We start from the raw sequence: 24,626 nt of genomic DNA, 5'->3' as shown, positions 1-24,626 counted from the left end.
GCACTGGAAGCTGTCCTCTTCGCTGACAGCCGGGGGAGCGAGCGGAAGATGGCAAATGGAAACCAGAAGTGGGAGCAGCCCAGAGAGAGGAGAGCGGGTGCGTTTTCCCCACTGGGAGGGCTTTCAAAGCCCCCACCGCCCACCAGGGTCACTGGAGCTCCACCTCCGCCCTGCACCCTCCCAGGGAGTCCCCCGCCCCACCTGTGTGACGTACTCCCCAGGATGACCCAGGTCCTCTGTGAGAATGTGCCGCCGGCCCGTGTGAAATCGTAACCCTGTAACTTTCCCTTTAAGACTGTCAGAGCCGGGGAGGCCGGCCAAGCCTGGACTGGAGGTGGGGACAGAGGGAAGAAAGGGAAAAAAGAGAGAGAGAGGCAGGAAAAGTTTTTTCAGAGGAAAATGCAGGGTTTGTCCTTACCCCTGACGTCAGATCTTGCTTTAATAAAACCCCCCGAGGGCTGCGGGAAGAGCTGTAGCCGGTGCTCCTGATGGGCTGGCCAGTCCCGGCCCAGCAGTCCCGAGAGGTGGTGGGTCTTCTGGGCTGCTCGGTCGATGCCGTTGCCACTGACTTCCAGGCATGAGGTGGTTCCTGCCCTGGACGCTGGCAGTAGTGGCCTCAGCAGCTGCTGGCAGCACCCTGGCCACGGTGAGTCCTTCTTAGAGGGGCTCAGAGAGGGGCCCCCCCGCAGGGCCAGAGGGGCTGGAGGGGGGCGAGGGGGAGGCCCAGGGGGAGGAGGAGGGTTGCATGCGGTCAGCAGGTTCCGGCAGGACCAGGAGGAAGGGGCAACCTGAAGGAACGAAACTAACAAGCCCTCCACGCCTCCCTTCACACCTGAAACAAAGCTGAAAGGAAGGAGCCCTGGGAACTGGGGGGCTGGACTCCAGACTCCGCTTTGCCAGGATTGGCTGTGTGTCCTTGCGCTAGTCCCTCACCCTCTCTGAGCAACATAAAGTGAACAAGTTGTTAGCAGACTTCTTGCGTCTTTCAATTTGGAAAAAATGAGTCCCCAAGGGTTGGGTATACTACAGGAAGGGGACGTGGAAAATGCCAAGAAAAGTTGGAAGGAAAATGCCAGCTTTCAACAAAAGAGCCTCTTGAGTAAACAGTGCTCGGGATAATTTCTAACCCCCGTCCGCCGCGGCTCTGGCCTGACACGGACCTCTAGTTTATGCAGCATGCACGGTTGGGTCCTGCGCACGACGCCCACTGTCTCCGGGACCTCCTCGGCTTCTCTGTCTCCCACCTCTGTTCCAGGGCACGCCAAGGGGAAGGGAGGAAGGTCTGTACCTCCCAGAAGCCCAGGGAGCCAGACACGTGGCGGCACAGAGGCCGTCTGCAGGGCTGGGTGTGGGCGTGGGTGTGGGCACAGGCACGGGCATGCGGGGGGCAGCTGGCAGAGCCTCGGCATCCAGGATCCCTCTGCCTGGCCAGGGCCCCTTGGGAAGCCAAGGGCCGGAGGGAGGATGGCGAGAGGGGCTTTCTTGTGCACTCACACTGATGGCTTCCCTTGGGATCAATGGGCCCCATTCATGGATGAGGACACTGAGGCTCAGGAAGCAAGTAGCTTAGCTGTGGGCTCCCAGACACCGGTTCTGACTGGGCTAGACCTGAGGCTGAGAGCTGACGCCGTCTGTAGTCCAGGTGCCTCGTGGGAGCTGGGTGGTGGTCTCCCCCAGCACTGTGCAGAGTATGACAAGGGCAGGGAGAGTCTGTCTGACTCGGGGTTAAATCCTCTGTGCCTTGTGCGGTGTCTGTCTGCCGTACACAAAAGATATACATTAACATTTCTGCAAATGAAAGCAACGGAGGCAGAGCAGGTAAGGGACTTGCCCAAGGTCCCCGAATCCATCAGTGGCCAGAGTTCAAACTTAGCTCTCTCTTGCCAAATCTCTCTTTCTTCCAGAGCTTTCCCAGCTTAGGGGAAACTGAGCATTTCCTGCAGAGCAGAGAGAGCCAAGCCAGCCCTCCTTTCAGGGCTGCTCCGGCTGGGAGGGCAGGGGCTGGCTGGAGAAGAGGTGAGGGCGGCACAGCAAGGTCTGTGTGACGAGAGGAGGGGACAAGCCTGCGGGGGCGTCTTGCTGGAGCCCTGCCTGTCTCTGCAGAGCCAGTGGTGCTGGGGAGGAGGGGGTGCCGAGCTGTGGGCTCAGCCCAGGGACACGCACAAGACCTAGGAGCCCAGGCGGTCCTAGGCAGCAGAATGGAGGGCAGGCTCCTGGGAGGAGACAAGGCACCTCTCCTCCGTGCGGCCCCTCCTCTGTGCAGGCCCCTCTGGGACCATCTCCGGGAACCCCACACGACCCGCTTGTTCCCCAATTCGGGAGCTCTCTGCACAAAGCCAGGCACCAGGCCACTTGGGGCATCCTACCACCCCCGCCCCCTGCTCTGTGAGGGCCGTGGGACAAATGGCAACCAGTGCTGTGCTTACAGCCAAATCCCAGCCGCAGCTGTCCCTGACACTGGCACGTGAGGGGGGTGCAAGGCCATGCAGAGCCCCGGTGGGGTTCCAATGGAAACAGTGATATGGATGTGCGTCTGGGGGGAGGCGCCCGTGCGGATGGCCAGGAGCGGCTGAGGAAGTGGGGCCGGGGGCCCTCACCCTGTCAGAGGGAACAGCAGTATCTGAAGGGTCTGTAATCGAAGCAGGAAGAGATAAATCAGGGGCGCGACAGGCAGCCAGTGCAGAAACCGAGCCAGTGTCTTGGGGAACGTGATACGTGATAACGGTGCAGGCGGAGCAGACTTGCTTCCCCCTCTCGCCATCCCCGTCTTCCTTCCACGGCATCCAGTGACCACCAGGCGCTCAGAGAAGGGCCCTCCGTGTGGTCCTGGGCTCAACGCTGTCTGTAGATAACTAAAACCCTCTTCAGTTCAGACAACAGACCTTTATTAAGTGCCTCCTACGATTCCCATGGCAATAGTATTAAGTGGATGTCATTATCTTCCTTTGTAGATGTAAAACCTGGAGCTCAGAGAAGTTAAGTCATTTGCCTGAGCTCACACAGGGAATATACGGTGGAGCCAACATTTGAACCCAGGTCTAGCTCTTGGCCATAAGCCCACTGCCTTTGTGGTCCCCATACTTGTACAGAGGTGACCAGCCTGTGGTCCCTGTCCCTACCAGAGCTTACGGGCCAGTGAGGCAAGAAGGCAGATGTCATCAGAAGAGAGAGGCCGGGGCGGGCTCTGCCCTGGCCTTCCGGCTTCACTAAGTCCCTGAACTGCGCTGGGCCTCACTGCCCTCCCTTTTTACGGGGGCCACGATGGCAGCCCCCAGCTCCCTGCGGCTGGGGAGTGAACACGGGACCCCCTGAGGGTCGGAGAGCAGGGACTGGGCTCACAAAATGTCGTGCTCACAAATTCCTGGGCGAACACGAGGTCTTTGGTCGGCCACCCATACCACCTCTCTCATGTAAGTGCGTGTGTGGTGTGCATGGCACGTGTGTGCGTGACCACGGCGTGTGCGACTGTGCCTGAGGGGGACGTGCTGGGGATGCAGTGCGAGCTCTTCCTCCCCGCCGCCCCTGCAGAAGGGCGTGGGCCTGAGCCTGTGGCACAGCCATTTTTCAGAAGAGTGAGAACGTGAGCAGTGACGCCTTCACTACACCTCTGTCTGCAGTTGGGGTCTGAGCAAGCATCTCAAATCCCACCCAAACCCCAGACCCACGCGTCCCCTGCTCAGAGCCTCTCTGGCCACTTGGACACGCCGCTCCGAACTCACGGCCCTTCTGCCTGTGGCTTCTGTGGGGCATTCGTGGGACCACGGCAGGGACGGGCTCATGGGCCCACCTGGCACGGCCCTTGGCAGGCTCGCCCTCTGGAACGGGAACAGAACTGTTTTCCCTGGGAGACCAGGCCCTGACCTTGGGCTGGGCAGTCTCCCTGGGCTTATGAGCAGCATGGGGGAGAGGCACCTCCCCCAGGTTTCAGAAAATTTCCCCCCCCAAACCCGGCCAGCAAAGCAGCCAAACACCGGGAGGCTGCCTTTGGCTTTGTGCAGACAGCGGGCGGCAGGGCAGCGGGGAGGGTTGCTACACTCACTGGGTTCCATATGGTTCAGGGCGGGGATCTGGGAGGGGCCGGACAGGGTGCCAGTTGCAGCCTGGGAAGGAAGGAGGGGTCACAATAGTGCGGTGGACACTCTGCTCATTCCTTCACAGCGCTGAAGGAACGCCCTGTGTCCCTGGGACCGGAGCCCGCTGGGTCTGGGTACAGTGTCCTGAGCGCTCGGCGTGCACCAACTGGAGTGCCACATGCCCATGAGGCCAGCAGGGCCCTCACAGTCTAGACCGGCACTGAGGCTGCTGAGCACGTGACATGCGGTGAGCGTCAGAGGAGCTGTCAGAGCAGATGCACGCTGGGTCCCTAAGACTCTGCACGGATACCAGACCATGGGGCTCTCCTTGTAATTTTTTTACTATTGATTCCATATTGACATGATAATTTTCACATTGGGTTAAACGAAATACGTCATATTTCATTAACACAAATCCCACCTGTTCCTTATTAGTTTTAGGGTGGTGACTAGAAATGTCAAATTCCATATCGGGCTCACATGATGTTCTACTAGACAGTGTTAGTCTGCAAAGACACAGGTGTAGACAGAGGAATCGCCATAGGCAGGGAGGAGAAATACCGAGTTCCGGTCCCAGCTCCTTCACTTACTAGCTGTGCATCCTCAGACAAAGAGCCCAGCCTTTCTGAGCCATGTGTATGGCTGTAAAAGGTCTAATATCAGTACTCGTGTCTTGGGGGCACTGGGAGAATTAAGAATGAAATGCAGGTGAGACACACAGTGGTTCCCGCTGTTCCAGCAGCAGGGGTGGGGGTTCCCAGCTTGGCCGAAACACTGACGCGGACGAGTTCCACCTCCCAGTGTGCAGGCATTTGGAGAGACCCGGCTCAGCACCCGGTGGTCAGGAAGGGGGGCAGGCTGGCTGGGGGGATGTGCCGGGCTCAATGATGGGGCATGGGGTCTTCTGAAGCTCCAGGGTCTCCACATCCTGGCCAGCTTCCCTGCACATTTAAAGAGAGTCAGCGGCCACTTTTGGTTTGTTGTGTAGGAGAAAGAAATAGTGATGGTGTTGCTGATGATGATGGCGATGCTGGTGGTACTGATGACGGTGCTGATGGTGGGGATGGTGCTGATGGTGGTGATGGTGATGCTGGTGGTACTGATGACGACAGTGCTGATGGTGGGGATGGTGACGATGGTGGTGATGGTAATGCTGGTGGTACTGATGACGGTGCTGATGGTGGGGATGGTGCTGATGGTGGTGATGGTGATGCTGGTGGGGATGGTGCTGATGGTGATGATGGTGGGGATGGTGACGATGGTAATGGTGCTGATAATGACTCTTACGGGGAGACTTGTGTCTTACAACCCTGAGTCAGGGCCCCTGTCACTGACTGTGGACCTCACAGCCTGTCCATATAATTTCTCCATGAACTCAGACAGCCCTGTTCTGGGCCCACCTTTTCTTGCCTCCAGAGATGCGGTGGTAAACAGCTGCTGGGTCCCTACCGTGGAGGGAGGCTCGTACATTGGAGATGGGTTTTCACACTAGCAGAGGGGAGTGTGTTGAGAACCAGAGGCCTGGGAGAAAAACACCAACTCCAGGGCCCTGAGCTCTAACTCCCGGGGAGCAGGGCCTGTGAAGGGGCGCCTCGGAGACTTCCGCGTACACTCAACTTAAAAACCATTGCGTCAGATGGACTCCAGTCTCTCCTTTCGCCTTGACGTCCTGTTAATCAGCCAACTCTCCTCCCCCTCCCCCTTCTCGGACTCTCCCTGCAAGAAGGGGGTGGAGGAGGAGGGGGTAGAATCGGAGGAGGAGGAACTGGGCCTCGAGGGACATGAATAATGGACATTCCAGGGGATGCGATAAAATCTGTGCCCGCCCGTCCCAAGGCCCCCAGTCTGGAGGCAAGTCCAGGCTTGGGAGGGCTGTGGGTCTGCTGAGTTTTGGTGTGGGGGTGTGAGTGGGGGCGGAGGGGGAAGCAAGAGAAAGGGAGGGGCCCCACCCCTGCGGAATCCCTGTCTGAGTCCAAGAGTGGAGGGAAGGGACCTGTGCTAGGAGCCTGCCCTGGGCCGGGTGCCGGAAGGAGGGGGTAGGGCGTCTAGAGCAGGGAAATCTCCTGAGAGAGCGGGGGATTCCTAATCCCGCCTTTGGGGCAAGACCCAGCCTCACCTGGATGGTCAGGAGACCAGGAGAAGGAGCTCTTTGCTGGCACCCCTTGAAGGGCAGCCCACCAGGGACCCAGGTCGAAATCCCTAGGGGCTCACTACTGGGAGGTGCTCAGAAAAGGGGTGTCCATCCTTTCACCTGTTGGCTGCCCTAGTGAGTCACACCAGCAGTGGGGGGAACGAAGTGGTAAAGCGGGTAGGGAGGGTGAGTGGGTCACTTCCACAAGGCCCAGGGCCCCGCCCGGGGCCACATTCCCCCCACCCCAGCTCCTTCCCTTCAGGGGAGGAGCGAACACAAACTGCTTCCAGACAGGGGAGCCCCTTCCCAAAGCCCCCAGCCCAGCTGGGGCCAGCTCAGGCCATTTCTGTCTCAACCCTGCCCCCTCGAGGACAATCTGGGTGCAGCCTCCCCACCTCCAACAAACCAATGCTGGGACCTGCCCTGTTGTTCACTGAGAGGTGACCCAGCGTGTGCCAGGAGCAGCGCTGGGTGCAGAAGAGGTCAGAGAGAGCAACTCGTCCCTAAAAAGCCCCCTGACATTTCAGGCTCCCATACCCTTTTCCGGGGACCCTCAGTAGCTTGGGTTCAGTCCCACACAATCCTCAACAGCCCATGTTGTCTTATTTTGTGTGTCTCTGTGCTCTGATGCGCCAGGTCTTCTTCATCTGAGCTCCAGCCGCATAGGAGAGGCATAGTGCGGGGGTGCAATGGGCGGGTGGGCGGAGGAATGAATGGATGGATGAGTGAATGAACGAAGGATGGAGGAGTGCAGCGATGACTCCTGGATTACAAGCAAGGGCTTTGGAGGGATACTCGGGTCTTAGGCCATTACCCAGCTGTGAGGCCTTTTGGTCACTTAAGCTCTCTAAGCCTCAGTTTCCATATCTGTGAAATGGGGATAATTCTAGTGACTTCTCCCTGGGCTGCTGGCACATGCTGTCGTCGTTGCCATTTTACAACAAAGGAGGTGGGAGCTCAGAGAGGGGAGCAGGGGCACAGGCCACAGAGCTGGGAGGGCCGGGGGCTTGGAAGGGAGGGGTTCCTCTCTCGGCAGAAGTCATGCCCTTTGCGCTTTGCCCCAGAGCCTCATTCGCCAGTGAGCCGCACACTCTGACACCGGAGGGCAGGCCCACCTTCCCACCACCCAAGAGGACATTTCAGGCCCCCTCGGGGCCTGCCCACCACCACCGGCCTCACGCTTCCTGCTCCCATGCCATAGCCGTGTTTTTGTGAAAATGAGGTAAACCGATGTGTCAAAGTCAAGTTAGAGACTGACCTGTCCGCAGGTCCATTTTCAGAGAGCCGGGAAAGACCAGCAGATCCAGCGTCTGCTCGCCTTTCTTTTTCTTTTTTTTTTTTAATTTAAAAGATTTTATTTATTTATCTTTAGAGGGGAAGGGAAGGAGAGAGGGAGAGAAATACCAGTGTATGGTTGCCTCTCATGCATCCCCTGCCAGGAACTGGCCTGCAACCCAGGCATGTGCCCTGACTGGGAATCGAACCATGATCCTTTGGTTCCCAGGCCCATGCTCAATCCACTGAGCTACACCAGCCAGGGTGTTTGCTTGCCTTTCCATGTCACCTCGTCATGCGTCTGCAGCTCTCCCTAGAGCAGCTTTGCTCTTTCCCTTCCCAGGTGTCATCTGCTGACTTCATCCAACAACTAGGATGAAGGGGATCCGCTCATCGCTTTTAACCGCCTCCTGATCCCCTCCTCATCCAGTGGTTAAGAGCCCGACACGGCCCAGTCTGTTTGGTGTCTGGGTGGTTGATAAACCAGTGAAATGTTTCCCACAGTTCTGGAGACTGGAAGCCCGAGACCCAGGTGCTGGCGTGGTCATAACCTGCCTCTCTCCCTGGCTCATTGCTGGCAACTTCTGTGGGTCTGCCCAGGGTGGGAGATGAAGGCAGGGGACTCTGCCCTCCTGACCTCCCCCCCTCCCAAGGCCCCACCTTCCAGCACCACCCCCTCTGGAGGTCAGTGCACGAACTGGGGAGGAACGAAAAACACACAGATCTTAGCAGGCACTACGCTCCTTTCTCTTTCCATTTCTAAGTCACTTTAACCAAACGTCAAGGGCAAGGCACATCACGTTCGGTGAACTGCACCCGGCCTGGGTACAGAGCGGTGGGCAGCCTGGGATGGCGCAGAGTGGTGTGTGTTCTGCACCAGCTGGTGTGCGGAGGGCGCGAGTAACACAGGCTAGGAGGGTGGCATGTGAGTCACGGGTTAACAGAGGAGGCCGATCCGGAGTCCCTACACTTTGCCTCCCCTGCCCAGCACCCAGGGGGCGGTTCCCATCCTGCAAGAATCACCAGAAGTCCAGGTCAGAACACAGATTCTGGGCCTGGCCTGGTAGAACGGAAGCTGTGTAGTCAAGGCGGGGTCTGGGAGTCTGCATTTTAACAAGGTCCACAGGCCTTTGCTGGTGCTTCTCAAGCTTGGGTGCACCCTGAGCCCCTGGAAAAACCTCAGTGCTCGGCTCCTGCCCAGCCCACCTGAGTCAGGGTGCCTGGGGGTGCAGGGGTGGGGCAGTGTCCAGGCACCGGTGTGCTTCCAATGGAATTCTGTTTGAGCAGGGCCTGGGTTGTTGTCGGGAGGGGCCCCTGAAGAGGGTGGGGGACGGGACAGGTGGGTGAGGCTGGTTTGCTCAGTGCTGAGCCAGGAAAACACAGCAGGGACAGGCCGTGACAGGGGCACCCTGCGCTGCCGGTGACACATCTCAGCATTGCCTCCTCCTTCCTGTCTTCCTTGTAAACACAGTGTCATCTGCAGAAGTCCATCTGCAGAAGGGGCATCACCAAAGAGACTTTGATGTGACCACCTGCAATTTGGACGGACCCAAGGCTGGGCTCCAGTCTCTCTGGCCTTCCTGGGACAATGTTTTCTTTGCCTTCACCTCGTGTCCCTCTTCACGTCTGCCGTGAGATGAAAACAGTGCAGGCCCGTGTGGCCCCGAGCTGGCCACGGTCAGTTTCTCCCTCTGTATAATGGGTGCAGCTGGCCCCGGTTGGGCAGCTGTCTGTGGGTGAAAGGACAGCCATCGGGGCTGCCTGGGGAGGTTCCGGCTTCACCATCTGCTCCTGTTGGGCCTGGCAAAGCTGGGACAGGCTCTAATTCAAAGAAAGCAGGAGGCTGATGAGAGCGCCAGGGTGCCCCCAGGGCACTGGCACCTCGCCTACAGCTGCTGGTGACACAGAGCCCTCTCCAAATCTTCTTGTGTCCCCGCCTACCTGCATGAGCCTCTGTGCTTCATGGCTTTCACCCATAAAATAAGAACAGGTTTGTTGCTTTGGGCTGAATGCAGAGAATCTCAAGAGATACATTCTCGTGGTCACCGGAGCAAAGGCCGTGGCAGAAGACGTGAGCTCGATGGCCATGTCTTTCTGTGCAAGCACCAGCAGGGGCTCTGAGTGACTGGAGACACCCTCCCCAGATGACCCAAGACTGTCCATTCTAGGCCAGCACAGGTATGCGCTCCAACAGTGCCTCCTGCCACCCACAGAGGGGACGGGCTCTACAGCTGGGCTGATGACAGCCATGCTGGTGGCTGGCCTCCAGGCGTGCAGGGCCAGCGAGCTGGGACCAGGGTCTGGGTCACTTCTCAGGGGGGTGTCAGTGCACACACCGGGCACCTCTTGTTCTTGGGCCGATACGCTTCTCCTGCTCCTTTGAGGACGAAAACAGAGTCTGTATTTTTATGACAACGGTCCAGGTACTAGGGCAAAAGGCTAGTGGACGTGCTGAGCCACTCTGTGTGTGTGAGTGTGCACGTTACTCTGGGAGGTCTTAGACCACTAGATGGCGCCAACAGCCAGGGCTTGGCACAGAGGACCCGGAGCCCATCCAGGGGGCCTCTCTGCCGCTTCCTTCCCGGGATCTTTAACTTGGTATGGAGACAGCAAGCTGGACAGTGACCGTGTGGAGACTAGCCCCACCAGGTTACAGCTCCCCAGCTCAGCTCCAGTGTCCAGACCTCGAGTGTTTGGGGGGCATTCTGGGGACAGGGGGCAGGGAGGGGACGTCATGCTCTTGAGTGCCCCACGCCAGCCCCTGCACAAGTACAGCTGCACATGCTGTGACCCTCTACCCCCCAGTGGCTTCTGGGGGGCATTACTGTGACCACATCACACATGGGGGTGCTGAGGCTTGGGACAGTTAGGAAGCTCGTGCAAGGCCCACCGAGAGGGCCCCTCTGTCGCAGGCCTCACGCTCTCTTCTTGAGTAGAGAATAAGGATCTGCTCGCCATCCGCCAGTGCGGGAGGCTGTGCTCCACCCCCCGCCCCCAGCACGGCAGGGAAGCCTCTTCTCCCCTTACGGTGTCGGTCGGTAGGAGAGAGGTGCTCATGCGTGTGTGGGGTTGCATTCAATGACTTGGGGGTCTGTGGTCATACAGTGCTTTCGAGGAAAAGTGAATGAGGCAGGTAGATACCTGCATCCCAGGTGAAGATGGACCGGCCCTGGTCACCCCAGAGCAGTGTGCTCCGCCCCAGCAGATGTGTCTGACACCAAGCCCGGAGGTGACTGGACCTCCAGGCAGGGCTTGCCTTTTTGACTTTCATGGGTCCTTCCCTGGCGGAAGGGATTTATCACACTGACCACACACTGGGCTCAGAACCGGAGTCCAGCAGACCAGCATCCCAGCCAGGACACAGCCCCCCACACACAGCCCCACGTTGTGACAAATCACCCCCGTCTGTCTCTCCTATCCGCTGCGGGTCCCCTGGGCACAGGAGATGTTCCCCTTTCTCTGAAAATGCTGACGACCTGAGAGAGACTAAGAGCGAGCTCTGCAGGTGTTTGCTGAGTGACTGAAAGAGCCCAGAGGAGGCGGAGGGGGTGGAAACAGAGCAGAGAGAGTCGTTTGCGCCTGGGCCCAGACGGGGGCCATGTGGCCGTGTGGCCGTGTGGCCCTGGACCTGTCCTTCCACCTCTTTGGGGCTCAGTTTCCTGCTCGGCGAAGGGAGAAGACTGAGTGTCTCGGCCTCTGTGGTTCAGCAATGACGTGCAGATCTGCAAATCCCACCGTGAGGGCTCCTCTGGTTTCAGATGCAGGGGGCGGCCTGGGGCCCACCTGCGCCTGGGTGCCTCTGCCCACCTCAGACTCTGGAGTCATGGGTGAGATGCCCGGACTGGGTGCCTCCCCGCAGGGACCACACTGGCCCAGAAGGCGGGCCGAAGGTCCACTCTCTGTGTGCTGCTGACTCTCGTGGGCCCCGGTTCCTCCTGTGTAAAGAGTGGGGGTCTGGGACTTCCGCCAGGATGGAGGCATGGATGGAGACGCCGTGCCTTCTCACGCGGCCAGGTTTGGAGACGACTAGGTATTGGCGGTGGAGAACACAGCCAGAACACAGAGGGTTGAACTTTTCGGGGGTCTGTTGACAACGGGTTCTTCAGCCTGACCAGTGGGGGGCGGGGCTAGCAGCTGGCGCAGCGGGGTGGCACGGGAGGGCTCGGTCAGATGGACTCGGGCACATGGAGTCCAGGCTCAGGGTTGGACCTAGTGAGAGGCGACCGGTGGGGGGGGCGGCGGGGGGAGGCAGCGAGGGAACAGGGCTGCGGGTTGACTGTGGTCGCACATTCGTGCGCGGATGGACAGGCAGGGAAGTGGGCGATTGGACCGGGACCCAGCGGGTCCCCACGGCGAGTGGCAGCGGAGGGTGCCGCCATTTCCCCGCTCTGACCCCACCTCCACATACAGCGTCATAACCCAGCGACTCTGAGTGGCCTGGCCCTGGTGAACCACCTAAGGCTCTGCTCCTCACCCAGTGGCATGAAACAGCAGAGGGGCCGCCATTTCCCCCGCTCTGACCACGCCCCCACATACAGCATCACAACCCAGCGACCTGGGAGTCCAAGGCTCTGCTCCTCATACTTAACGAGTGCAAACAGACCAAAAATGGCTCAAGAAGATCTCAAAGCCCCAGAGCCTATAAATCTAAGTGATGAAGAAATAGCAAAACTCTCAGACACACAGTTTAAAACACTGGTCATCAGGATCCTCACAAAACTGGTTGATTATAGCCACAACTTAGAGAAACATATGAAGGCGAAACTAATTGAAATGAATGGAATTGCACAGGAAACCAAGAGCGATGAAAAGGAAACTGGGACTCAAATCAATGGAGTGGACCAGAAGAAAGCAAATAATGGCCAAATAGAAAAGAGTGAAGAAGCAAGAATTCGAAGAAATGAGGAGAGCCTTAGGAACCTCCAGTACATCTTTAAACACTCCAACATTCGAATTATGGGGGTACAAAAAGGGGGAAAGCAACAGCCACCAGTGGAAAACTTATTTGAACAAATAATAAAGGAGAATTTCCCCAATTTGGCAAAGAAAATAGACTTCCAGGAAATCCAGGAAGCTCAGAGAGTCCCAAAGAAGTTGGACCCAAGAAGAAATACATCAAGGCACATCATAATTATATTAGCCAAGATTAAAATGAAGGAGAGAATCCTAGAAGCATCAAGAGATAAGGGGACAGTCATCTACAAAGGAGTTCCCATCAGACTGTCAGCGGATTTCTCAAAAGAGACCTTACAGGCAAGAAGGGGCTGGAAAGAGGTATTTCAAGTCATGAAATCTAAAGACCTACAACCAAGATTGCTCTATCCAGCAAAACTTTCATTTAGAATGGAAGGACAGATAAAGTGCTTCTCAGATAAGATCAAATTCAAGGAGTTCATCATCACCAAGCCCTTATTATATGAAATGTTAAAGGGACTTACCTAAGAAAAAAGTTAAAAAAAACATGAACAGTGAAAGGACAACAAACTCACAGTTATTAACAACCACACCTAAAACAAAAGCAAACTAAAAGGACAGCTAGATCAGGAGTGGGAACATAGAAATGAAGATCTCAAGGAGGGTTAGCAACAGGGAAGTGGGAGGAAGAGAAGGTACAGAAAATAAGTAGCATAGACAGTAGATAGAAAATAGATGGGGGGGGGGGCAAGAATAGTATGGGAAATATAGAATCTAAAGAACTTGAGACACGTGGTCATAAACTAAAGGGGGGGTAATGGTGGGGACGGGGGGTAGGGTGGAGGGGAATGAAGGGGGGAATAGAACAACTGTAATGGCATAATCAATAAAAAAATAAATTAAAAAAAAGAGTGGGGGTCTGGGTGGTGGTCCAGGGAGGGGCGGGAAGGGGACTGGACCCCAGAGGTAGAGGCAGCTCGAAGCCCCTGTGTACACTGTCCTTTCCTGGTGCTCAGGCGGGAAATAATGATAACAATTAAAAAAACAGTAGTAGTAACAAGTCGGCTGGCTGAACCCAGGTGTCGAATCTGAGTTTGGGGTCCCTGTGAGCTCCAAGGGACCCTTTGTGGAGGAAACAGGGCCTCAGCCCCCACATCTGTCACACAAGGCCAACTCACCGGCCCCCAGGAGGAGGGTGGAGGGCAGAGGGAAGGACACAGCCGTGGGGCTTTGGTGGCCGGGGCTCTGATGCAGTGTCCAGGCCCACTGCCCACCAGCAGGGGGATTCAGGCAACTGGCTTCACGTCCCCGGACTCCGGGCTCTTGGCCTTATTTCTTCTTTTGAGGAGAAAGGAGATGGACCATTAAACGCATGTGGGAGAAATAAAACTTCATGTAAGCCTTTTGAACACCATGAAGGCGGAAAGATGCTGGCAGGCCCCTTGGGCTCTGACCCTGGCCTGGCAGTCCCCCTTCATCTCTTCCATCCCCCCACAGGCCCTGTCTCTAGCCCCCTCGGCCATGGCCTTCACCCCGGCGCCCCTGGAGGACACGTCTGCACACCCCCAGTTCTGCAAGTGGCCGTGCGAGTGCCCGCCGTCCCCACCCCGCTGCCCGCTGGGGGTCAGCCTCGTCACCGATGGCTGCGAGTGCTGTAAGGTGTGCGCCCAGCAGCTCGGGGACAACTGCACAGAGGCCGCCACCTGCGACCCCCACCGGGGCCTCTACTGCGACTACAGCGGGGACCGCCCGAGGTACGCAATAGGAGTGTGTGCACGTAAGTGACACCTTCCCTCCCTTCTGGCCACCGGCCCCCCTGCATCCCCAGTTCTGGCCCAGGGCCCCTCACCTGGAGCCTTCCTCTGGCCAGGCTCCTGCTCTGCAGGAGGTGCCCCCACTCCCCCACCCCCTGTCCATCATCAGAGGCCGGAGGCTGAGCCCTACTGGACAAGGGGAGATGCCTACGTTCCTCTTGCCTCCGGAACCTGGCCTCCTGCTCTCTCCTCAGCCCTGGAGGCACATCTATGGCAGACGTCAGGGGGAAAGGGGCTACCAGGAAGGGCTGGGCCTGGTAGCATTCTCTTAGTGGCAGGACCCCCCACCGGGTGCCCACGGCCTCCCAGGGCCACTAGGACCCTGCCAAGTTTCAGCTAGTTTAGTGATGCTGTAAGTTGAAATAGTACCCACTTTAAAAATTCCGTGGTCTTGAAAGAACGAAAGCCAGCAGCCTGCAATCATTTCTTCGCAGCTCCCACCCATGTCCAGTTGCTATAGTTACTTAACTTTTCAGCCCTTTCTTCGGGTATGTAGTTGTCACTGCACACTACAGATCAATTGTTCTATCTTGGTTGACTTAAAATGTCTATCAGCGATCTTATATGATAGCTGGTGGGCTAACGACTCAGCTCCTCAGTGTCACTTGGCACCTCCCCGTCTCCAACGTTGTCATGTTTTTGTCTACACGGCCATCCCAACTTACACTGTTCTCTTCAAGTGCCACATCATGGCCCTTTTGGTGCCCAAAGACCTCCTTTCTGGCACTTTCTGATCCCTTGCGTCTGTCTGACTGGCATTCATCTGGCCTGAGTCATCAAAGCGTTCACCCAGGAGGCATGACCCAGCACGATGCAGAGAGGTGACTAGGCGTCAGGACGCGGCAGCCCAACCTCTGAAAAGTCCCTCAAAGCCTCGTAAACCCAAGAGCCTCTGTTTTTCTTCGGTGACGAATCGAGCCTTCACCATAACTCTGGCCGTACATACTCCCGGTTTCATAGCTGCACACAGCGCAGTCTCTCATCCGCGGTTAGCCCGCTGTCCCCCTGAGGGTTGTTGGTGAGTTGTGGACACAACTCCCAGTCGGACAGTGCTATCGGACCCCCAGGGTTAACCTGCGAGCCCTTTCTGCTCTCTTCCCATTGGAGCGTGCTTCCCCTTTCACAGCAAGTCACCTGTCTGCAGCTCTGCCAGTAACCACCTGGATCCTCCGTCCTTCTTCTGTTATTCCTGGTATTCAGGCTCACCACTCGCCCCCCCCAGAGCCGTGTGTTCAAACGGGACTCACAGCACCGCCTGCAAAGACTCTCCCAGTGCGCTGGTTAAAAGTGTTACTCTAAGCCCACCGCACTGCCAGGAGTGGGGACGGAAGCCACACCTTTAACAAGCTTCCCGGGTGATATTTGGGTGTGTCCGAGTGTGAGACTGACATATAGCAGCCCCCCCTTATCTGCAGGGTGCGTTCCAGGACCCCCAGCAGAAGTCTGAATCTACACATAGTGCTGAACCCTATACATACTCCGTGTTTCCTGTATTTGCACACCTGCGGTAAAGTTGAATGTATACATTAGACACAGCAAGAGACCAACAATAACGACTGGTAACGGATAGAGCAGTCATCACTGTGTTCTGTACGTAATGAGCCTTGAGTGCATGAGGTGTTAGAAGTGAAGTACGGGTGACTCACACACAAGCCCCATGACTCTGTGAGAGTTGATCTGATCCCCTAGCCAGCTGCGCAGTGAGTGAGGGGCGGGGCATCCACAGAGTGGACACGCTGGACAAAGGGCTACTCGCCTTCCGAGTGGGACAGAGCAGGAGGGTGTGGGATTTTATCAAATCATTCAGAACAGCCCGCAATTTAAAACTTCTGAATTGTTTATTTCTGGAATATTTTCTGACACGGTGGATCGCAGGTGACCGAACCGAGGGGAACAAAGCCATGGATGCGGGGAGGGTGCTACTGTGCAGAATCAGTGCCTCACTCGCCCCCCAAACCCAGATAAGATGGCTGGACTCAGCCTCCCCGCACTCGAAACCCCGCCCGCCGAGGAGGCTGTCTCCTCATCTCTTTCCCCTCCCGCAGCTGTTCTTCAAGGTCACTGGAAGGGTCAGTCAGTTCACGGGGATTGTAACAATCTCTAAAGCTACATTGACATATTAGCACGAGCCAGGCACCACGCCTTTGCAGACACGCCCTCATGATCTCAGAGCCTGTGCAGGCTGGAACCGCTTCCCCTGCCTGCCCCCCCCCCCGGGGGCCTGGAAACCGCCCTCCCCCCAGCCCACCCACCCCTCTGTGTCTCAGGTCCCACTTCAGCCACAGTAGCCTCTCAGCTCCTGCTCACCACGCGCCTCTTATGCTTCCTTCCTTTCATTTGGGAGGAAGACTGTGGCCTGCAGGAGAGTTTCACAGGTGTCACGCTCGCCAAGGTCTGCAGACGCTGGTATAAATAAAGTTGAAAGGTGTTACAGAGCTTCCAGGGGTTTGAGTGTTTCTGTCCACTGTCCAGTTCCCAAAGGGGAGCTGTCATCAGCAGCCTTCTCTTTCCAAGCTTCTTTGCACAGTGAACTCTTGTGTCCCTGTTGGTTTTGACCTGCCCCCCGCCACACACACACAGACACACACACACTCACAGATACCCACATCTAATGCATACGTGTGCACTCGCACACACACACACTCGCTGGCATGCTACTGAACATCCTCCCAGAAACATTGCCGTAGTGTGTGAGTTTGTGAGCCCCTCGTTCAGGAAAGAAGAGCCCAGGGCCTGACGGTGACAGAGAGGCAGACACCGCGGGTCAAGGCCAGGGGGCGAGAGAAGGACAAATTCCTCATCCAGTGGTCCGCTCGGCCGAAGGACGGTTCCCAGACCGGCTACGCCTGTCCTTGGAGAGGAGCCCATAACTAGTTCAGGACAAGGCAGGTAATTAAAATGAGCACTTGCCACAGTGGGTCATGAAACCTAGAAGGAGAATGGTGCAGAGTCTGGCGAAATGGGGAGTGCAAGCTTTGGCTAGAGAGGTGGCCGGTCCTGGGCACCAGCCACGGTGGCAGGTAGAGAAGCGAGCCTGGTCTTGGCCATTCCTCTCTGTTTTCAAGAAAACCAAAAAATCCAGATTTGGGTATAATTTGTACATGTTGGCAACACATTCAAAAAAAATTTTTTTTTAATATTCTCTGAGCCAAACTAAATACTTCTGTGGGCAGAGAACAGCCTCTGAATTCTCCTCTTCAGCTATTTCTGTTGCATAAACACTATTCTGCCTTCTTCACCGCGGGGGCAGGCCCAGGGCAGTGTGGTCTGCTGGAGGACCGTGAACTTGACGGGCAAATTTGGGTTTTGAATCCTGGCTCTGGCGCTTGCCGGCTACGTGACCTTGGGCTCGTTGCTGAGGGAGCTGGACCAAACCAACTGCATGTGGTTGTCGAAAGTCAGCAAGGGAACGCGTTCAAGCCTCAGACTGGATCGGCTGCCGTGTCCCCCGCTGTGCTGCTGTGCGTTAACTTTCCCTAGGCGACACCCCCTCAGCGCTGCCCGAGGTCATCCTCAGAGGGGGCAGGCCCAGTTCTAGGCTCAGACACCCCAGTGTGGAGAGCGAGGAAGGAGAAAACCCACCGAGCATAGTCTTTGGAGCTGGACAACTGGAGTTCGCACCCCGGCACCGTAGCTAATGAAGGCTGGTGACTCAGGGCTGGCTGATCAACATTTTATGGGTCCCTTTCCAAGGAAAAAGTGACAAATATGCCTGTCTCTTTAGGTGTTTGAGATGTCAGGTGATCCACAAGAGCAGCTCCCCTGGCTCCCATCCATCCATCCATCCATCCATCCATCCATCCATCCATCCATCTGTCCATCCATCCACAGAGGCATTTGTGCAGGGAAACAATGGCGGGGCTCCAACAAGGCCCAACCCGTCGTCCCTGCTCCCGTGCAGCTGACCGTCCTTTGGGGGTGTCGTTGAGGGGAGTGACGGCCCGATGGCAGAGCAGGGTGACCTGAGTTTCTGGAAGTCCTTCAGTAAGAAGGAAGACCACCAGGCCACACCGAGACTTGCAAGTCGGAGGTGCGATAGGAGGTGGCGAAGGAGATTCGCCCAGCTTCACGGATGCTGGCCCTCCCACCAGTCGGCGAGTGTGGCTTTGTTTACTCCCGAATCTCCGGCGCCTGGAGCACCCCATCAACAAGCAGGGAATGAATGGAATCTTTGTTTCCAAGTGTTCTGGTTGGCTTTTCATGTCTGCCCCACTCAGAGCCATGGCCCTAGTGATATTTGTTGGTACCAGGCTTTGTGCCTTGAGCTCAGGACAGGACAGGGGGCTGCCACCTGGGTCTCCGGCCCTGCGATGCTCAGTCCTGTGATGCTGGCACCAGGTGTCACTCAGTGAGCTGCAGCTGAAGCTCCAAAGGAACTCCGGCTCTCCCTCCCTCTGCTCAAGTCCCGTCCACTCCCCAGCGCTGTTGGGTCCCTGCCTTTGCTGACCCCCCTCCCCCACGGTGGCGGATTCCCGGGTCGGGTGAGGTCCACGGTGGAAGGCTGCCCTGGCCAGGGCACCGGGCCTGACCTGGCCGTGCTGTGTTCGCAGAGGTGGTCGGCGTGGGCTGCGTCCTGGACGGGGTGCGCTACAGCAATGGCCAGTCCTTCCAGCCCAACTGCAAGTTCAACTGCACGTGCGTGGATGGCGCGGTGGGCTGCACGCCGCTGTGCCTCCGAGTGCGCCCCCCACGCCTCTGGTGCCACCACCCACGGCGGGTCAGCTTGCCCGGCCGCTGCTGTGAGCAGTGGGTGTGTGACGACGAGGCCAGGAGGCTGCGCAAGACGGCACCGCGCCACACGGGAGCCCTAGGTGGGTGCTGTTCGCGGGGGCCGGAGGGCTGGCCTGGGGAGGGGGCGGACCCTCCTGGAGCTCGGACCGCCTGCCTGTGGTTGACCACAAAGCCCGCAGTCCGGTTCCCAGTCTTCCACTCACTAGCTGAGTGACCCTGGTAGAGTCCCATCTCCTCTGGCCTCTGTCTCCCCGTGGGCACGGCGGTCGTGACACCCTCTGCCCTGCCTGTCGTGTGGGATCCTCTGAGCGTACAACGAGGAAGGGCTCTGTGCAGAACAAAGCCAGGCACGTGTGATTCATCACGATCCTACCTAAGAGACTGGGTGGGGGGTATGGAGGTGGAGGGGTGAGTGCGTGGTGGGTACCTGGGGAGGGGAGGCAGGAGCGGCAGGTGCGAGGGTGGGAGAGGGAGGAGATGCTTTCTCTCACTGTGGCAGGTGAGGGCTCTTCCCTGTGGTCCTGACACCGTTTGGAGCAGGTAACTCTCTGTGATGGGGCTGCTGCCCTGTGCACTGTGGGATGTTCAGCAGCATCCCTGACCCCAACCCGGGGGATGCCAGTCACACCTGCCACGCAAACAGTCACGACCAAAACTCCCTGCAGACCTCACTTGTGTCCTGGGGGACAGAGTGGCCCTCAGCAGAACCTCTGGGGAAGCCGTGAGGCACTGCTGTTTTCTCTGGGGACAGAGAAGAAAGCTGAGAAAGACAAATCCAAGAGGCAGGTCGGAAACAGGAAGACATTTTGCAGAAGCCAAGTGAAGAGAGTGTCTCAGAACGGAACGCAATGGAGAGCAGGAGAGCAGAGGGCGCACTCGGGTGGGTCTGGCTGGAGCAGGAGGGACAGCGGTTCCCCCACCCCCACCGCCTGCCTTGGTTCAGGCTGGACCACCTCTCTGGGCGGAGCTTGGGGGGCCCTCAGCTGCTGAGCCAGCCCCATGAGAGAGGTGACAGGAAAAGCTCTGTCCCTAGCAGCCCAGGACAGCAGCAGCCCCAGCAGGTCCCCCGGTTGGCAGAGCCACACAGGGTCACCGGGAGGTGGGGCAGCTGCTGTCTGCCCGTTGTGTGTGGCCCAGTGACCCCGTTCTGACCGAGCACAGGCAGAGCCGTGTGCGTGACCCAGAAACCAAAGCCCTTTTTATCCTCCCGGCACGTCCCACCCTCCCTCCAGCCAGACCAGCCCGGCCCTGCCCTGCCCTCTGAGAACTCTCCTTCTCCCCTCTGTCTCCCAAACCTCCCCTCCCCCCACCCCCTGTTTTTTCATCCCTGCTCCCTGCATACCTGTTAGCCTGGAAGTCTGGATGTTAGCCTGGAGTCTTCCCCTTTCTCCTCCTCCTCCTCATCCCATCTGAGGTCTTCCCTTTCCAATTCTGTCCCCCCCACCCCGCCATTTGCAACACCTTTCTCTCCCTCTCTCTCCATCTGTCTTCCTCCCCTTCCCTCTGCCTGTTCCTTTCTCCCCTGTCTCTGCACACTGAGACTGGCTTCCTCCTGGGCTCTGACTCTTGTGCGCCTCCTTCCATCTTCCTGTGGGACCTCTCCTTTGTCTCCCTGGATTTCCGCCCGCCTCCACCCCTAGCTCTCTCCATCTTCCATCTCTCTGAGAATCGGTGAGCACCCGCCACGCTCTGGACGCTGGGATGTAAACATTAACAGTGCTGTCCGAGAGCTGGTGTGCGCTGGCCGATGATCCAGGAACCACGAGAGCCCGCATTTACTGAGGGCTCGCTAAGGGCCGGGGACAGCTGGAGCGCTGTCACGTGTGTGTGCCCGTCTTTTCCAGCCCTGGGAGGCAGAGCCCCAACCACCCCCTGGCAGGCAGCTCCAGTCGAACCCACGCTGTTTGACTCTGAAGCCCGTGTGCCCCGTGACCACCGTGCCCTCGGCATTGCCCAGAGGAAACGCTGGGTCCTAGGGTGTGGCCACGGCCTTTGGCCTTCCCCCAAATAAGCTTAACCTCACAGGGGCAGGAACAGTGTCTCGTAACCTTGTGTGCCCAGCACGAAGCAGGTGACCGAGACATAGTCAGCATCCAGAGTCCTTTTATTACCACACCAGCCCCACAAGGCAGAAGGGATGGTCCCGATGAGGGGATAGAGGCCAGATTGAGTTGTCTGGGACCCCACGATAGGATTTGAACTCAGTTTCCCGTCTTTAAAGATGGTCTTCCCCCCAGAGAAGTGGGAGGAGCTCAAAACAAGTCCTCTCTCTCTGGGGACCCACGACCAGATAGAAGCCAGCCTGCCACCTCTCTCCTTGCAGAGTTTCAAGGATCCAGTGTGCAGGGCGGCGATGGGGGCGTTGGAGGTGACAGAGCTGGGGACTCACGGGGAACGTGGTCCCCGCTCGCAGTGGCCGAGGGTGAGCCCGAGCCCTGGCACAGGAACTGCGTGGCCTACTCGAGCCCCTGGAGCCCCTGCTCCACCAGCTGCGGCCTGGGCGTCTCCACGCGTGTCTCCAACGCCAATGCCCACTGCTGGCCTGAGCAGGAGAGGCGCCTCTGCAACCTGCGGCCCTGTGACGTGGACATCCGTCCACTCATCAAGGTGGGTCCACCTCCCAGGGGAGCGGGGGTGGGCAGGCATCTTGGACTACACAGAAAAGCTGGGCTTCGAGCCCGGCTCATCAACTTTCTTGTGAGGTCATTGTAGAACGGGAATAAATAGGCCCACCTCCCAAAGTTATGGGGGTAACGGGTGTTACCAGGTTGGAGTGTCGTGTGTTTCACTCAACGGAAGTGAGAGTGGTGAGCGGACTGTTCAAATCAGGGTCACTCTGGAGAGAACCCTGGGCCTTCAGGAGGGCTCTCCTGGAGTGACTCTGAGGGACCCTCACTGACCGCCATTCTCTCTGCTCCTGCGCCAGCTGTGTCCATGCACCGCACGACAGCCACGCTGGGTGACAGGGGAGCACGCAACAGGGCCGGGGCCGCACAGCTGGGGGCGGGGCGTCCTTCTCTGCGGCTGACCGCATGGGACAGCTGTAGTCTCCTCGCATCCTGAGCCCCAGGCTTCACAGCAGTAAGATACTGGAGTTGACCTCAGACAGCCCTTCCAGCTCTGAGGGTCGAGGAAAATCAAAATAAAGGGCCGAGGATGGTCTGCCGTGGACACAGCCGCCTGTACTCTGGCCCTCAGTCAGCAATGGGCCTGACCGCCCGAATTCCAGTCCTCGCTTGTGCCACGGGACTGTTCATATGCCCGCTGCCACTGAAAAGGAAAAAAGAAACAATTCGGGACTGATGGTTTCTTGGGGACAGGGTTGCCCAGTAGACCTGACAGCCCAGCTGCCAACGATTCCTCCCTGTCCCCATCTCCTGTGCCCTGTGCCCTGCCACGGGCACCCCTCTGTCAGTCTGGACCTCCCACCTTCTCCTTCTCTTGTGTCTCCTCTGCTCTCCCTTCCTCTCTGATTATTTTCCTCGCCCCACTGGCCTCTGTGTTCTGGGCGCTTGGTGGGCAGTGGGTGCCCTGCAGACATCTCGCCGTGAAAGCATGATTGTAACAGTCTGCAGCCACGGGAAAAATAGGAACAAAAGCCCCAAGCTCCCTGAATGCATGGTGCCCTTGAGGAAGACGGGGGCTTACCACAAAGCTAATTCAAGTCTTTTCTGTCACCCGACCCCCACCTTTACCACCCAATTTTGTTTCCTTAAATTGTATGAGCCCCGCACCCCGTGTACCTGGATCTGCTCCCGGGCCCTGCCCCGTTGTGGCATAGTGCTGGCACATGGGAGACCCCAGAGCCATTAGTTCGATGCGTTTAGTAACTACCTACTATGTGCCAGGCACGGAACTAGACAGTAGACACCCAGGAGCCCCACTCTTGATGGCCCGAAGCCCGGCGGGGAGCCGGGGCTCCTTTTGAATAATTCCAATCGAGTTGAGGAAGTTGCATGACAAGGGTGTGTGAGGGGCCACGGGAGGGAGAGGAGGGGCAGGGCAGGGCAAAGCGTGCCACCGTCATGGAGTCCCCTGGTGGTTCTGCCACTGACCAGCTGGGGCGTTTGGTTGACTGAAGGAGCTACAAAGGCACCCTGTGCTGGTGAAACTGTGACAAAGGACAGGGCAGTGTCTGGGCGGAGATGGAGGAAAGACGAGAAACTGCAGAGTGAGAGGCAGGAGCTGAGTGAGCAAAGCCAGCCCCTCTGTGGTCCTCGGTTGACTCCTGGGTGACACAGCCGGGCCGTGCTGTTCCGTGGTTGGGCCTTCCCAGCTGGAAGATGCTGCAGGTCTCAAAGTAAGGTGCAGGGCTCCCATGTGGCGAGTGAGGAGGGACAACTGGGGGCTGGGGGGGAAGAAGGTCATTGTTCGTCCTCGGAGCATCTCAACTGACACCTCTTTCCCGCAGGAAGGGAAGAAGTGTCTGGCTGTGTACCAGCCAGAGGTGCCCATGAACTTCACCCTCGCCGGCTGCGTCAGCACACGTGTCTACCAGCCCAAGTACTGCGGGGTCTGCACGGACAACAGGTGCTGCATCCCCTACAAGTCCAAGACCATCAGCGTCTCCTTCCAGTGCCCTGATGGGCCTGGCTTCTCTCACCAGGTGCTCTGGATTAATGCCTGCTTCTGCAACCTGACCTGTCGAAACCCCAATGACATCTTTGCTGATTTGGACTCCTACCCTGACTTCTCAGAAATCGCCAACTAGCCAGGCACGCAACACAGAAATCGGGCCTGGCCCAGTCCCGGCAAAGCAGCCAGGCCCCTGAGGCCCCCCATCGACCCTCCTCTTGTCCACTTCCCATTCATTTCTAATGACCCTGACCCAGACCCGCAGCCCCTTTCCTGTCTCCGACCACCCAGATGACACACCACGCTGCCACTCAGGCCCAGACTTCGCGCCCCGTTCTTGTCTGCATTCCACAGGCGCCCGGAGGAAGCGCCTGGCTCCGCCTGTCCTGGACAGCGCCGTGGAGGCCTGATCGGGCCTGTGCAAGTCACGGGGGCTTCCTCCTGAGTCCTGAAGGGCCGTATCAGCTGGACATTGAATATCCCTGATTCCCTCTTGAGATGCCAACCACGAGACTGTTCAGATCCATTCGAAGGATGGGTGAACTTTAGTTCAATGGGACAGTCTAGTACTGGGGCCCTGCCGGGAGGCGCTGTGACAGACAGCACTGCCTCTGAGCACAGAGCACCGAAGCACCTCTGGGTCCAAAGATGTGCATGTCACAAGGCCACCCAGCACTCACCAAGTGAGGTGAATGGTTGTTTGCCTTTGATTCCTCACGAAACACCGTGGCTATTAGTCCAGGCATCATTGAGGCCGAGTTTCTCTCTCCATTCCTGGACTGAGAAGGATACACGGGTTCATTTAGGTCAGAAATGCAATCTGATGAATTTCGTTCTTGTTCATGAGAAAGTCCCCAGTCAGCACTGCAGGGCAGAGTGAGGGCAGCCAGCGTCCAGAAGAAGCAAGGACCCTAGCGACAGTGAACGAGCGAGGTCCAGAGTGAAGGCAGCCAGCGTCAGAGGGAGTGAGGACCCTAGTGTGAACCTGCCACTGTCTACCAGGACACCAGGGGTTGGCCGGGCTCCTCAAATCCAGACCCTCGCCCAGCTTGGGGGCTTATGGGAATTGGCGGAGCCCCTGGGATGGCCTGTCTGACTCCTGAGAGTGAGGTC

General features: G+C 57.8%; 1 protein-coding gene and 1 long non-coding RNA gene across 5 annotated transcripts in view; one reads left to right on the top strand and one right to left on the bottom strand.

Moving 5' to 3' along the window:
* Positions 1–507, bottom strand: part of LOC128626759 (uncharacterized) — a 4,621-nt gene extending 4,114 nt beyond the window's left edge. Inside the window, exon 1 of one of the 2 annotated variants that reach the window (XR_008390809.1) lies at positions 419–507. This is a non-coding gene — a long non-coding RNA (uncharacterized LOC128626759). Of the gene's footprint in view, positions 1–201; positions 264–418 lie in introns of those variants that run through there. The other variant, XR_008390810.1, reaches the window with a different exon arrangement.
* Positions 452–24,626, top strand: CCN4 (cellular communication network factor 4). Of its 3 annotated transcripts, XM_037166703.2 has the most exons (5): positions 452–646; positions 13,891–14,170; positions 18,758–19,018; positions 21,262–21,545; positions 23,350–24,626. In XM_037166703.2, the coding sequence occupies exons 1-5, from the start codon at positions 578–580 to the stop codon at positions 23,647–23,649; spliced, it is 1,194 nt and encodes a 397-aa protein (XP_037022598.2). In that variant the 5' UTR covers positions 452–577; the 3' UTR covers positions 23,650–24,626. The 3 variants fall into 3 exon arrangements, with proteins under 3 accessions (XP_037022598.2, XP_037022600.2, XP_037022599.2); XM_037166705.2 differs by lacking the exon at positions 18,758–19,018; XM_037166704.2 differs by lacking the exon at positions 452–646 and having other exon boundaries at positions 13,938–14,147.

This window comes from Artibeus jamaicensis, unplaced genomic scaffold (assembly GCF_021234435.1).
Source record: "Artibeus jamaicensis isolate MK-2021 breed Jamaican fruit bat unplaced genomic scaffold, CSHL_Jam_final scaffold_916, whole genome shotgun sequence".
NCBI lineage: Eukaryota > Metazoa > Chordata > Mammalia > Chiroptera > Phyllostomidae > Artibeus > Artibeus jamaicensis.
This window is presented reverse-complemented; position numbering and strand designations above follow the sequence as displayed.

Bases quoted from the DNA above. Each gene is read 5' to 3' on its own strand.
- CCN4 (XM_037166703.2), top strand. From the start codon at position 578: ATGAGGTGGTTCCTGCCCTGGACGCTGGCAGTAGTGGCCTCAGCAGCT. The intron at 14,171-18,757 runs GTAAGTGACACC...CTGTGTTCGCAG, and splicing joins CGCAATAGGAGTGTGTGCAC to AGGTGGTCGGCGTGGGCTGC. The intron at 21,546-23,349 runs GTGGGTCCACCT...TCTTTCCCGCAG, and splicing joins ACATCCGTCCACTCATCAAG to GAAGGGAAGAAGTGTCTGGC.